This window comes from Vigna unguiculata, chromosome 3, assembly GCF_037176805.1.
Source record: "Vigna unguiculata cultivar grain cowpea cultivar isolate G323 ecotype 2 chromosome 3, ASM3717680v1, whole genome shotgun sequence".
In the NCBI taxonomy this organism is placed as follows: domain Eukaryota; kingdom Viridiplantae; phylum Streptophyta; class Magnoliopsida; order Fabales; family Fabaceae; genus Vigna; species Vigna unguiculata.
This window is the reverse complement of record NC_140794.1, coordinates 6,338,529-6,351,799: the sequence shown is the minus strand read 5'-3', so window position 1 is coordinate 6,351,799 and position 13,271 is coordinate 6,338,529. Positions and strand designations below refer to the sequence as shown.

The following is a 13,271-nucleotide window of genomic DNA, read 5'->3' as shown; positions in this document are numbered from 1 at the left end:
ATACCATCCCTATAGGCAATATAAGCATTAGCATGTCTAATTAGTGGAATCGTTTCTTTCTCATTCCGAGCATGATTCTATTTTATTAGTGTGTGCTTCCCCGACAAATACAACTCATCAAAATTAAAAAAAAAAAATTATAAATTACCCTCATGATTTCGCTATAATATTTGATATTCCAGAAAAAAAAGGATTTAACTTTCTGTACTTAATTTTTTTGGGATCAACCGTTCATTTCAGAATTACTTTCCTAAACATAAAAAAAGTCATTTCAGAATGAATGAATTGAATGGGAGGTGAATCAAGAAACTTAGATTTTGAAACAAATACCATGCAGAAAATTACAGATAAATGTGAGCCACAAAACTCAAATCCTAGACATTGCGCCCAAAATGCAGACCTGGACCACTGCAACATAATTCTCATTAATCAATAAACTCCAACAAACTAATGTACTCACCATTCTATGTTTTCCTATGCCCAAATGGAACAAAAAAGAGAGAGAGAAAAAAAGTGAATTGAAACCCACAAAACTACAGACCTAGCGGTGAGTAGTCAACATCTTCTGATTCTTGTTGTCTTGGAGGGTGGAAGAAAAGGGGAAAGGGTTCTGTGAGAAAGAAAGCGGGTTCTTGAGGGTGACATAGGCCTTCTTGTAATCGGGTTTTGCGACCAAGGAACCCCCGTAACGCTTCTTCTTGCCCTTCATGATAAGAGTTCGCACCTTTTGGACCTCGAAGCCATAGAAGGATTCTAGGAAGCACTTGATTTCGAGCTTCGAAGCCGAAGGTGCAGTCTTAAATGCGATTTCTTTGATTTCTTTTGAAGAAGTGGTGGGAATGAGTGGCATCATCGGAAGGATTGCGATGTGCGCCATCTCTTCTTTAAAGCTTGGACCTTTCTCCGACCTTCCTTAAACACTGCTTCCAATGCTAAAAAAACCCTTGTGCGTCGTTTATCATCCCTCTAACATATTAGAATTTGTTATTTCTTTTTGTATCTATTTTTTTTATTGGTTCAAAATATGTTTTTGTCTAATCGGGCTTTGTCCAAGTGGTTATTAATGTTGGTAACATGTATTACATCAACATTGTAGGCATGATGAATACTTATTCCTCAAAATTTAAAATGTTGACATCAATTCAAAATGGAAATATAACTTTCCGTTTATATAAAAAATTTTGTTTCACTTTTAACATAATATTTTAAAAAATAATGAAATATATATAAATTATTGATAGGATGACTTGAGATAAGTTGTGAAAAAAACATTGTTGTTAACCAAGCCAAAATTTGATGAAGACTGTTTGTGACCTCGAACACAATGTAATCATAGCTTAATAATAAAGAACACCTGATTTATTAACATAATATATCGACGTTGACTGTTAAAAGAATGTTTTTCTTTTCTGCATTAAAAAAAATGTTATAGAGATTAAATATATTGATCATTCAATTTTAGTTGTATCATATATTTCTCAAAGAAACTAATTCTGAATGAAAAAAAAATAAATTATAGAGAATAAATAAAAAAGAGACATTTTAGAAGGACAAACAAAATCAGAATGCCTAAATAAATAGACAAAAAATAAACAACTTTTTTTATGAACAAGAGCAAAATACAAATATATTTTAGGTAAACAAAAGTATTTAAGCCTTTGTATTAATATAAAGGAGGATGACAATGGATCGGGTCGGGCACATATAGTGTTTATCCGCAAAGAAAAGATCCGCTTTAAAATTTACGGGTACCCGTGGATACTCGATATCCACAAATATCTTAAAAAATATATATATTTTATAAATTTTTAATATAAAATTATAAAAATTAAATTAAATTATAATTATAATTAAATTTGACATAATAAAATATACTGTTAATTTTAATTTTAATTAAATTTAACTTAATAAAATATAAATTAAATTTTAATTTTAATTTTTTTCAAGTAACGGGTACCCGCGGGTATAAATAATATGATACCGTACTCAACCCGTTTATAAGCGGGTATTAAAATATCCGCTACCCGCGGATAATAAATAACCACGAGTAATAACTATCCGTCGCAGATTTTATCCGCAGATGTCCAGATATTTTTACCATCCCTAATTATAACTAGTAGATTCTTCTCCAAGGCAATTACTTGCTCCTTTAATAATTTCTTTTTGCACCTTTTGACCTACAGATCCACTAATCCAGAATGCAAAATTGTATCCCAGAATTAGTAACTTCCGGATAATGTACAAACACATTCTGAATTGGTGCAGAAAGAAATTACAAGGGTGTGGAAAGCAAGTGCCATACATACATCTAATCACAACGGGTCCATGCACATCTAGTGTTATTCTAGTGTAGGAATTGAGAAAGATATTCCTAATGTTAAGATAAAGGATTAATCGACAACAAATGTTTTTATGCGTGAATTTCATTGGTGATACAGGGAATCTCTCCTATGATATAAATTTCAAATCGAAATCCTGTTATCCACACAATGAAGAGGAGACAAATAAATGATCATTTAAAGATTCCAGAATATTAAAAGAACAAAACAAACTCTGTATAACACCCTAATTCTATTGGGACTGAGAAGACATCGAAAAGAATGCTTTGCCTTCTATGTTCTATCATTTACAATATGCTATATTCTGGATAAAAAACAAAGTAGTTTTAGTGGGGAATTGATGAATAAATCCCCATGCTATAATGGCCAGATTCTATGACTCCTTCTTCTTAACCACATAGGGATATTTCTGGTATATTGAAATGCTAGAGACCACTATTGGAAGAGCCACAAGGCAATACAGTGAAGGTGGTTTTCCATCGAAAACAAACTGTAGCAGTGCTGTAATGAGTAAAGCCGAAACAATGACAAAGCCCTGCAACCACGTTGAATAAATGCCACTGTAAGTACATTCGTAAAAACAAAAATAATGCGGAGTGTTTTCTCCCCTAATATTTCCTGTGAAATGATTTCAGAAGTCATAGAATTGTCATCATGTCCAGCAACTGCTAAGTTCCTCAATAATTTTAAGTTGTCCACTACCAAATTAATAATCAGCGAAGGACGAAAAGTTTGTGCAGTTACTGCCCTTGAATGCTCCATCAATATGTTGCAATAATAATTTCTCTTAATAAACATTAGTAATGCATGCTAGAATTTAGATTAAGCCCAGATAAAACAAAATTATGCAATCTGTTTTCTCCGATTAACCAAATTGCAAACTAACAATAATTAACGCCTGATCACCATTTTACTTGTCATCCGAGGATAGTGCATACCTAAAGTAATTCAGTAACAATTTACAAAGTTAAACTTACCTTTCGAACACCACCCGCATGGCTTGTAACTAAACCAACAAGGATTCCACCAAAGGCGTTGAACATTACTGGAATCTGAAATGAATAAAAAAAGATAAATAACGTTTTAACGTTGATGTACACCATTATCTATTAAAGACACATCAGCTAGGATAAAAATAGCCAGAACCAGGGACTATAAAGTCCATAATATGAATTTCCAAGTAGTTATCATACTCACTATTCAGTATGTAGTTATTACAGATTTGTCATGAACAAGAATGTGAGGGAATTAATCAAACCCCCTCGTCTCCCCAACAAAAATAAAATTGTTACCAATCCTGATATAAAAAAGTATCAAACCCAATTTACATGTCTATTCATGTGCTTGGGACAGACAGCAGAATGCCAAAATTTGAACCTTTCAGTATCCTTTGTCTATGTTCTTCTCTTCACCCATAAGCATAACAACAGTCTAATGGTTCTAAGAATTAAATTACAGAAGTCAAACAGCGGTAAGAACATTACCAAAGTAAGAGGAGTCCAACCATAGAAAAATCCATGTTGTCTCATAGCTTCCCCATCTGGAGATTTAAAAGTACTGGCTAGTAAACATACACTTCCAACGATAGACATTTCTATAGTCATCAAGTATGATGAGTGTTTCTTAACCTGTGACAGAAGGAATAAATACATAAATAATAATATTGAGTAAGAAAGCAATTAAAATTTCAATAGAAATTGAAAGTTGTGGTAACCTGAGAGGCCCACTGACACAAGGAAGAAGCCAGTCCAGAGAGCACTGAAGCAACTAATACAGGAATAATTCCATAGAATAAAATTTGATCAGCATCACTACTAGAGGAACCTTTGCTAGAACCTTCGCCAACACTTAAAAGAACTGCCGCAACAATTAGCAAAAACAAGGCCCCAATTTGTTCAATCGATTGTTTTTGCCTGTATGAAGCATTATCAGATGGCATGTAGTGTACAATGTTAGCATTATAGGTCCAACGTTACAGAAGGAAAAGAGATGCTGATGACCTAGAATTAATGAAAATACAACTACGGATGAATCTCTTAAAAAAAACCTAATCCAATATTGATTCAATCCTATTTATGCTAACAATTTTGTCAAGTACTATCAGTACTTGTAGCCCGCCAACAATAAGAACAATAACCTTATAAACAGAAGAATAACAAATAAAGACAACCCATTTAAACAGAAGTTATCACAAAGAAGGGAAAGAAACCCAGCAACATAAAAGATCGTTGAACCATCCAAACACAGCAAAGAAATGCAGAAATCTAGTAAGAGAAGCCAGTAAATAAGAGAAGAAGAGAAGAAATGCTTCTCAAAAGAGTCTCCCTATAATCACCCACTGAAAGTGTTGCAGAAGCACCCAACAACACAAGAAATCAACATATCCAAAACACCTAACAAAATTAAGACGAAGGTTCCAGAAAACACCAAGTGCACATATGGCCTCAACCCAACCCACGGACTGCAAGAATATAGTAGGCTCAAATAAAACAACCTAAACAACACCAAAAGTATACCTTAACCAGCCAAAATCACAAGAAACCGGTAAACTTCTGCTCCTAAGAATAAATTACTTTTAGTTTTAGTTTGTTCTACAGACACCAGCTATTGAGTGAAACCATTTACTTAACAAACATAGATAATAATTTAGCTTATCCTCTATCACAAGAAACCTAAACAACACCAAAAGTATACCTTAACCAGCCAAAATCACAAGAAACCGGTAAACTTCTGCTCCTAAGAATAAATTACTTTTAGTTTTAGTTTGTTCTACAGACACCAGCTATTGAGTGAAACCATTTACTTAACAAACATAGATAATAATTTAGCTTATCCTCTATCACACATGTGAACACATAGGTCTTACCAAAAATAGCAGAAATATTAATAATTGTAATGTAGGAACATACCTCAATATGAGATATGTAAAGAATGCAGTGAAAAATATTTTTGTCTGATTCAGCATTGAGAATGTAAGTGAATCAAGATTCTTGTAAGAAATTTGCAGCAAACTATTTTGCAATGCATATATAGCTGCAGGAAGACCTGATGCAGTCAGTGCACCAACCAAAGTCCATTCTTTATACACTTTCCTTAGAGTACCATCTTTTGCCATGATAAACAATGCACATAAAACCTAAAAGGCAGATTACAGAGATAGATGACTGTCAATAAAAGTAGGTTATAGTACAGGTTTTATAATAACCAATGCCAAAATTACGAAGAACAGTTAAAGATTTACCTTTGCTAGCTCACATACCAAAACAGATGAAGTCACAATAACCTCACGTCTGCAAGAAGAGGAAAATACGTTATAAGACATGCTTCACGTCGTCATTCACAATTAATGGTTTGATGCCCAAGGAAATGAATGACTTCAAAGATGTTAAAATTTAAAATCCGCTAATCACAATTAAGGTCGTGATGATTACCAAACAATACTGGTGTTAACATCATATCCAGGCCGGATACACAAATCAGATATGCCATCCTTGATATGTATTTTTTCCATTTTGATTATTTGTGCCGTCCGGATGGAATGGAATTGGGATAGAAGGAAAATGCTAACCAGTTTTCCATTGGTTAAGGAATTAAGAGGGGGATGTTTTTTAATTGGGATGCAGAGAAATGCACTTTCCTGTGATTTTCCCATGCGATTTTCAATAAAAACTTTTTCCTTTTAATTGCTAATGACTAATGGTGAGTTTTGAAACGTCAGTGCCTCTTTTTAATTTTGATCATAGGATTTTCACTAGGAATAACCATGCTTAAATGCTTACATTTTGTGTCAAGTGATCGTGTTATAGTTTGTTTGTGTTAATCATCAATTTTGCATGCTATATCCAAACTGTGACGTATCCCTCTTTTTTTACTGAATTTATTGCATCCTTGTATCCACTAAGAATTTTAACCGTTAATTGGGAAATCAGCAATTAAGAATTTTAACAACTTCATAATTTTATAAATGACTGTCTTCAATTATTTAAATGTATGACAAGCGAAACAAGGTAAAAAAAATGCAGCCCAATCTAAATGGTTCACTAGAATCCCTACTTGCAGATAAAGCCATGCACCAAATTACGTAGGCCATCAAATCCCATATGGCCAAGCATCAACACAAAAAGGGAAAGGATACATTCAAGTGCTAATTTCTCAAATGATTCATACAACTTTTTCATACATTATACTTGATCAACTGGACTTCCACTCTTTAAAGACTCTTAATCTTTTCCTGCGGGATTGCATATCCCCCAAACTCCCACCATTCCCGACTTTTATACAGTTAAAAAAATAGTTTGTTCAATTAAGTCAATCTTATGATCCTAATCCACCCCGCACTACTACTAAATTCTAAGTTACCAATCTTACTACAACAGCCACAGCATAGATCAAACGGAAAATATTATTAACTCCACCAACGATAATTAAAATAACGATTATTTTGAACGCTTAATAGAAAAATTGGCGACTAAATTGAAGTTCCAGAACTTTTATTTTACTTCAGAGGAGATGAAAATGGTGGCGCAAACAAGAAGAAAAGAGGGAAGTATAGAATTGAAGTGGTGAAGGTGTGAAAAGAAAAACCTGACGAAGCGTTTGGAGATCAAAGGTTGAGCGCCATATTGCAGAGCGAGTAGAAGGGAAAAGAACTGAATCCTGGCAGCATTGTCGGTTTTCTGAGTGGCCCCTCTTGACTTGGGTGGTGCCGGTGGCGCCATTCGGGGCTTTGATTCTGATTCCTCTGCCGATTTCAATTCTCCGATTCGATTTAACGGTGACTGAGTATTGATATGATATAGATGCACATGTCTATCACAGACTCCACGTAACGCCGTAAACCACCACCCTACCCACGCCTGCTACAGAACGACGTCGTTGCGACCATCACTGTTTCAGAAATGGAACGAATTTTCAGCACGTTTGCAGTGCGTTTGCTTTCAGTCTTAATAAACAGCGGTAAAAGTAAGAATTGTGAAATTTTGATATTAACTATTCTTATTACACTTTTTTTTTTATATAACAGTGAGAAGATCAGTTGTGAATCGTAAATACAAGGTTTTTTTTACAATAAAATGTCATCCAAACAGATTATATTTAATTTGATAAGAAAATAATATATATATATATATATATATATATATATGTGTGTGTATATGTATGTGTGTATAAGTGAATAAGGGTTATTGAAAAAAATCCATTTGCTTTTTGTAAAACTACAATCTCGATATGAATGAAAATAAATACAAATTCATTTTCCTTATTTTTGTACAAAATTTTAAAATTAAAAATTAATCTGCCATAATATAATGGTGAAATAGCATTACAGAAAATAGAAATACAAGTATATATATATATATATATATATATATATATATATATATATATATATAATCATAAATAAAATTTTAGAACTGTAAGTTTTATCTATCCATATATAACTCGTATTTCTTATTACAAAAGTAAAAATACATCAATAAAAGAGAATATGATATTTAAAATTGACTTGGTAATAAAGATGAAAAGAAGATTAATAAGCACAAGATTTGAGTTTCATCACTAATAAAATTAACATATTAATAATTAATATTTCTTGATAAAAAAAAGTAAGAAAAACAAGTTTTATACTCCACATAAGTATAAAACGGTTTAATAATTTTTTTTTAACGCATTACATAATAGTATTTGACTTAACATTAAAATAAAAATTAAAAATGTGTTAAACAGTATAAACAATTCAAATACAAGTCTGAGATGCGTAAGAATCATAAAATAAACATAACAAAATAAATTTGATTAAAAAAATTAAATCCACATATTTTGAAAGATGAAGAACTAAATTAGTCCAAAGTTTTGGAATTAATTAATTTCAAAATTTATTGAGAGTTAAGGGAAAAAAAACATATTTAACCATTTTTTCTATTATATGCTAACATTTTCTTGTAATACTCCTGCTCCAGTTAAAAATCAATATGTATGTTATTTTTAACTTTTAATCTATTAAATAAAATATAAATATTATAATTTATGCGATTTTATCTTATATTTATAAAAATATACAATAAAGTAATTTGGTACTATAAAATATGGTATGTAATTACTTTTTAAAATACTTGGTAGCAGTTTATGTGTGTTATAACTTAAAAATATTGTTAGAAATAAAATAAGAAAATGATTTATGTATGTACATACATTAAAAGATGAATAATCGTACAGATAAAACCAACTGATTATTATTTTATTTTATTTTCAAAAATGTATTACTGATTTAGTATTAATGTATTTTAGAGGAGATAAAGATTTAGAGTTTCATTACTTGAATTGTTATATTTTTTAAAAGATTTTATAGTAGAAAGTGGATTTGTCTAAAAGAAAAATAGATTCCTCATATTCCTTGACTTTATTTTTGAGCCACGTGAAGTGTGTGTGAAATTGGATAGACAGAGGGTGATTTTGAAAAGCTATGTGAAAGTGGTTGTTGCGCATGCATTTGTGATGATGTATCCACTAATGTGCCATATCAATTCGTTCTGCTCCTCATCTCTTTCTATTTGCTGCTACTTTTGTGCAATTGCATCATGTATGGCTTGAATTGAATGGTTTCTGAAATGTTTTCTTCTTTTTTCGGTGGTGGGGACAATGACTCATGCTGTTCAAGAAGAAGGAACATAAACATAAGTGATGTTACCATGTAGCTGCCTTAAAGAACAGACACTACACTAGCAACATCACTGTAGGAGATGCTTGCTACTAAATATAATATGGAAGTAAATATATTTGGTTTCAAAATCAATTTTCATTTAAGATTGGGTGCATAAAAACACTAAAAAGATTTATTACATAATGTAGTGTTACACTCGTATTAAACAATAATGGTGGTATTTTGATTTTAGTTTATGTTAATAGCGAATGGTTTCTTTTTAACAAAAGTTAGATTTAATAATACATTAAAAACATTATTGTTCTTGGAAAATAAAAAACTGTTCTTAACAATGTTCTTAGTTTGATATTTTTTACCTTGTTATTTTATTCTCTTATAGGCTTTTGAGCCGAAAGTTATCCTTGGTTTTCATTCATCTGCATTACTTAAGTATGCAAACGCATAAATTTGCCCCAAATTTTATTCCCCACAAAATCGGCCATTTTGTAATGGGTATGAACCTGTATATACAACATTGCGAATATTTACAAGCATGTTACAAGGTGGTAACATGAGTGGATGGAAACATGGAATTGCAAATATCAATCAAGTTTGCATCCCTTATGAGTCAGAATCAGCATTCCATAAAATGCACGCACGAAGGCATTGACATTTAGCTGCGACAGATCCCCGGTGTCTCTGTTCTGATTAATTCCATCATCTCCTCATACTTTGAAGGAGATACAAATCCCCACAACTGCATGAAAGAAAGAAACAGCTTTTGTTATGAGTTTTTTGTTTTGTTGTCTAAAATGAAAAGATTTGGATTTGTTGGGTAACTAATCAGCTAGACAGAAGAATCAGATAATAGTGAGTGCACCTCTACTTCCTTCACTCCAAACTCTTGAGAATGTGCTAGGCATGGATTCCCGTAAGTGTCTGAAACCGAACTTGATCCGTTCAATCTTGAGCAGATATGTCAAAAATAGTAACCCACAAACACAAAAACAGAAAATTTAGGCCAATGATACTGTAGAGGGTAGAAAAGATAGCATGATGAATGAACAAGGTTCTTACAGATCACCCTCCAAATAAAGCGCAAAATGACCTCCTCCACCAATTGCTAGAAACTCAGTGGAGCAAAGTGTGAAGTAGCGGTTTACTCCTGCAATGTTGGGGTTAATTCGTAAGAAGAAACGAAACATATGGAATTCCAAAAAAAAAAACAGATATACATGCCATATTGGATTTGTAGGAACAGAAAAGCACAACAATTCTAAGGTAAGAAAAGTTAGTTGCCGAAATTTTAGAGGGAGCAAAACCATATTTTACTTTAAAATCAAAATGTTCATTTATCGATTTAGTCATTCATAAACCAATGATTGATTTTGATACCAAGCATAGTACAGTATAGCCATAATGGCATACTCAAACTCAATTAAAAATACCTGTTGGCCGATATATAACAGGACAACCAGAGGTGTCTGTGAAAACAAATGAATTGTTTGTTCCCTGTGGAAAATTTAATGCCAACAAGATTAATAAATAAATAAAAATGTTGCAAAATGAAGCAGCCAATGCCCAACAACATAGATAGTAGAGATAAGATAAGAGGTGAGTGGTGGACCTGGTATTTTTTCTTTTTGGATGGTCTAAGAGGAGCTTCAACCACACCACCAAACACTGCTCCTTTACGGTCTCCAACAACCTAGAACAAAAAAGCTGATACTGAGAACCCATTCAAGAATGAAAGAGAATAGAAATTATTAGTCTTGCTGATTAAAGGACACAAAAATGCATATAACTTTACCGATCAGATAAAGCCAACCCATGGTAATATAACAGAATTTCAAGATGTGTTGTTTATAATTAAATAGCATAAACTTTTAACTAGTAAACCTACAACAAATGAGGGACTTCAATACACAGTCATGTTAAACTACTGCGTGCTACTACAATATTATTACTTACAATATCCAATTTTTTATTTGATATACAAACTAAATTGCGATCTTCAACGAAGCAGGGCTAGCAGAACAGTTTAAAAATCAGTCATTCATCCATACAAATCATCAATATGATGAATATAAACTACAAAAAAGGGTTAAAATCACCTTGAACCAACCCAATATATTGTTCATTATTAACAAAAAAACAGGTCACGCTGAAAAGTAATATCCATCAATGCATGGACTAAATTATCATTTGTATAGCTAGATTCTAAGGGAAAAAAAAATTATTTATAGGTACCATAGAACCATATGTTAGTATCCATTTGCTCAGCAAGTTTCAATAATAAAAAGAAAAGGTTGTCAAAATTAATAGTTTTTTTTTTCTTTTTTGCTTCTGCCAAATTGAACCATGAACAGCTTGTTCGTGTGTAAAATATGTATCCTGACAGTTAAATTGGAACTAACCTTAAATTGAAAGTAACTATAATGCATGATCTATCTCAAATTCAACGTGCGCTAATTTTTTGTCAATCAAGAAAAGCACAAGCAGACTTCAACTAGTTCACTCAAAAGGGGAAAAACAGAAGTTTGTTTAATGGCAAAATCTCAAATGAAGAACACACATAGATAATTCATAAAGAATGCATAATATTGGTAATCTTCCTTAAATCTCAAATGAAGAACACACATAGTCAATGAAACTTTACCAGCAAACTCACTCCAGACCAAAGCATGCTTCTCCGATAGAGAGTTGAAAGTGATATACCATGCTTCGAAGTGCTGCACAAACATTAATCAAACTTATCCTCAGAACACCACAATCAACAAGAAGAGTTCCAAATGCATTCACATTCATCCTTAGACATACATACCTGTACAGCAGCAGCCATTTCCGACCGTGAATAAGCGCCGGAAGTGAAGCATACACAGCATCCCTTAAACCATCGGAGACGAGCATTGAAGGCTCAGAAACTTCAGGCGGATTGTGATCAGCCACAGCTTCAGCCACAGCCTCAGGCTCAGGCTCTTTCACAATGCGCTTCATCTCAACGCCGCGGCCGCCGCTGCGGCGCCCTTCGTCGGTGTATTTACTATCCCTGCTGCGAAATCCACCCATTTTGGAAGCTTGGTGAATGCCCCGACCAAGTGAATGCGTGCCCCTGGAAAACAAACTTCTCCTCACATCAAAACTTTCCTTCGTGGCAGATTCTGGTAATGAAGAGTCGTCTTCTGACACCCCATCACCATTCTTCTCATCAGCTTCACCAATGTTATCTCCGGAATCCGAAGAAGACAACAGAGAATATAGAAATGCAGTGAATGACGAAGTATCAGGCCCATCAATTATTTCATCATCACTACCAACCTTTGACCCATCATCATCTTCTTCCCCTTCTTCTACCTACACAACGATCATATGAATTTCACAAAAACGTGTCTAAAATTGCTACCAAAGAATTAATTCAATTGAATTGAATAACAATAAGATAGTCACCATTTAAAAATTACAGCACAGAATAAATTAATTGAAGAAAAAACTAATAACAAGAGAGTGAATACTTACGGATAAAGGGAGAGAGGGGGATTTGTTGTCAGAAATAGGGTTGAGAAGAACAGTTGCTAGATCAGAAACAAAGTAAGCTGCTTTGTTCCGAAACGATTGCTCTTTACCCATATGGTATTCCTATTTATGGAATAAGATGCAATTCAAGAACAATTTCAACCGCTAAAAATTCAAATAAAAAAGAGCTAAGATTCAAATATTCCCAGCGCTCTCATTCATCCATTCGCCCCCTTTTTCTCTGGGCCAAAAAAAACTCCACTTTTCTTCTTATCATTATTAGATACGACTTTATAAAAGTAGAAAGAAAACAACGCCGGCGGCGAAGAATAAACAATAAAAATAATGATAATATATAGGATAATTGGTGCTAGTGGTTTCGTGCACCAAACTTGGTTGCGGTTGCAGTGTTCGATCAAATAGCGGCAAAAGGTGGCAAAGAAAGATGCAGCTTAACTTGAAAGAAAAAAAGACAATTAAGTAATGTGAAATATCAATATCAAAAGGACTTCATGGCCCAATGGATAAGGCGCTGGTCTACGGAACCAGAGATTCTGGGTTCGATCCCCAGTGAAGTCGTCTTCTGCTTCGTTGGAACCAGTTAAAATTTGTTTCATAACATTTTTGTTTTTTTCAACCAGACAAAATATCATCAATAAAATGTGACCTTTTATTTTCAATAAAAGCATTTATAATTTTTAGATTCAAGATTTAAAATAATATTATGTTACTATCAAGTTATTCTCACCATCAATAACAGTAAAAATACAGTGCTCACTTTT

General features: G+C 33.0%; 2 protein-coding genes and 1 non-coding gene across 4 annotated transcripts; 1 reads left to right on the top strand and 2 right to left on the bottom strand.

The window, feature by feature from the left end:
* Positions 1–2,390: 2,390 nt before the first annotated feature.
* Positions 2,391–7,252, bottom strand: LOC114179254 (Nucleotide-sugar transporter family protein). Its single transcript, XM_028065520.2, has 7 exons — positions 6,924–7,252; positions 5,581–5,629; positions 5,249–5,475; positions 4,054–4,252; positions 3,824–3,967; positions 3,317–3,391; positions 2,391–2,874 (listed from the first exon to the last, which is right to left on the bottom strand). The coding sequence occupies exons 1-7, from the start codon at positions 7,055–7,057 to the stop codon at positions 2,713–2,715; spliced, it is 990 nt and encodes a 329-aa protein (XP_027921321.2). The 5' UTR covers positions 7,058–7,252; the 3' UTR covers positions 2,391–2,712.
* Positions 7,253–9,427: 2,175 nt separating this feature from the next.
* LOC114175747 (uncharacterized) lies at positions 9,428–12,990 on the bottom strand. Of its 2 annotated transcripts, none has more exons than XM_028060535.2 (8): positions 12,493–12,990; positions 11,801–12,330; positions 11,636–11,708; positions 10,604–10,684; positions 10,425–10,488; positions 10,054–10,141; positions 9,857–9,969; positions 9,428–9,733 (listed from the first exon to the last, which is right to left on the bottom strand). In XM_028060535.2, the coding sequence occupies exons 1-8, from the start codon at positions 12,601–12,603 to the stop codon at positions 9,702–9,704; spliced, it is 1,092 nt and encodes a 363-aa protein (XP_027916336.1). In that variant the 5' UTR covers positions 12,604–12,990; the 3' UTR covers positions 9,428–9,701. The 2 variants fall into 2 exon arrangements, with proteins under 2 accessions (XP_027916336.1, XP_027916335.1); XM_028060534.2 differs by having other exon boundaries at positions 9,857–9,941; positions 12,493–12,944.
* Positions 12,991–12,995: 5 nt separating this feature from the next.
* Positions 12,996–13,068, top strand: TRNAR-ACG (transfer RNA arginine (anticodon ACG)). Its single transcript has one exon. It is a non-coding gene; the product is annotated as a tRNA-Arg (tRNA).
* The last annotated feature ends 203 nt before the right edge of the window (positions 13,069–13,271 follow it).

Bases quoted from the DNA above. Each gene is read 5' to 3' on its own strand.
- LOC114179254 (XM_028065520.2), bottom strand. From the start codon at position 7,057: ATGGCGCCACCGGCACCACCCAAGTCAAGAGGGGCCACTCAGAAAACC. The intron at 4,253-5,248 runs GTATGTTCCTAC...TGCTTCATACAG, and splicing joins TTTACATATCTCATATTGAG to GCAAAAACAATCGATTGAAC. The intron at 3,968-4,053 runs GTTACCACAACT...CTTCTGTCACAG, and splicing joins TGTGTCAGTGGGCCTCTCAG to GTTAAGAAACACTCATCATA.
- LOC114175747 (XM_028060534.2), bottom strand. From the start codon at position 12,603: ATGGGTAAAGAGCAATCGTTTCGGAACAAAGCAGCTTACTTTGTTTCT. The intron at 12,331-12,492 runs GTAAGTATTCAC...ATCGTTGTGTAG, and splicing joins CCCCCTCTCTCCCTTTATCC to GTAGAAGAAGGGGAAGAAGA. The intron at 11,709-11,800 runs GTATGTATGTCT...ATGTTTGTGCAG, and splicing joins AAATGGCTGCTGCTGTACAG to CACTTCGAAGCATGGTATAT.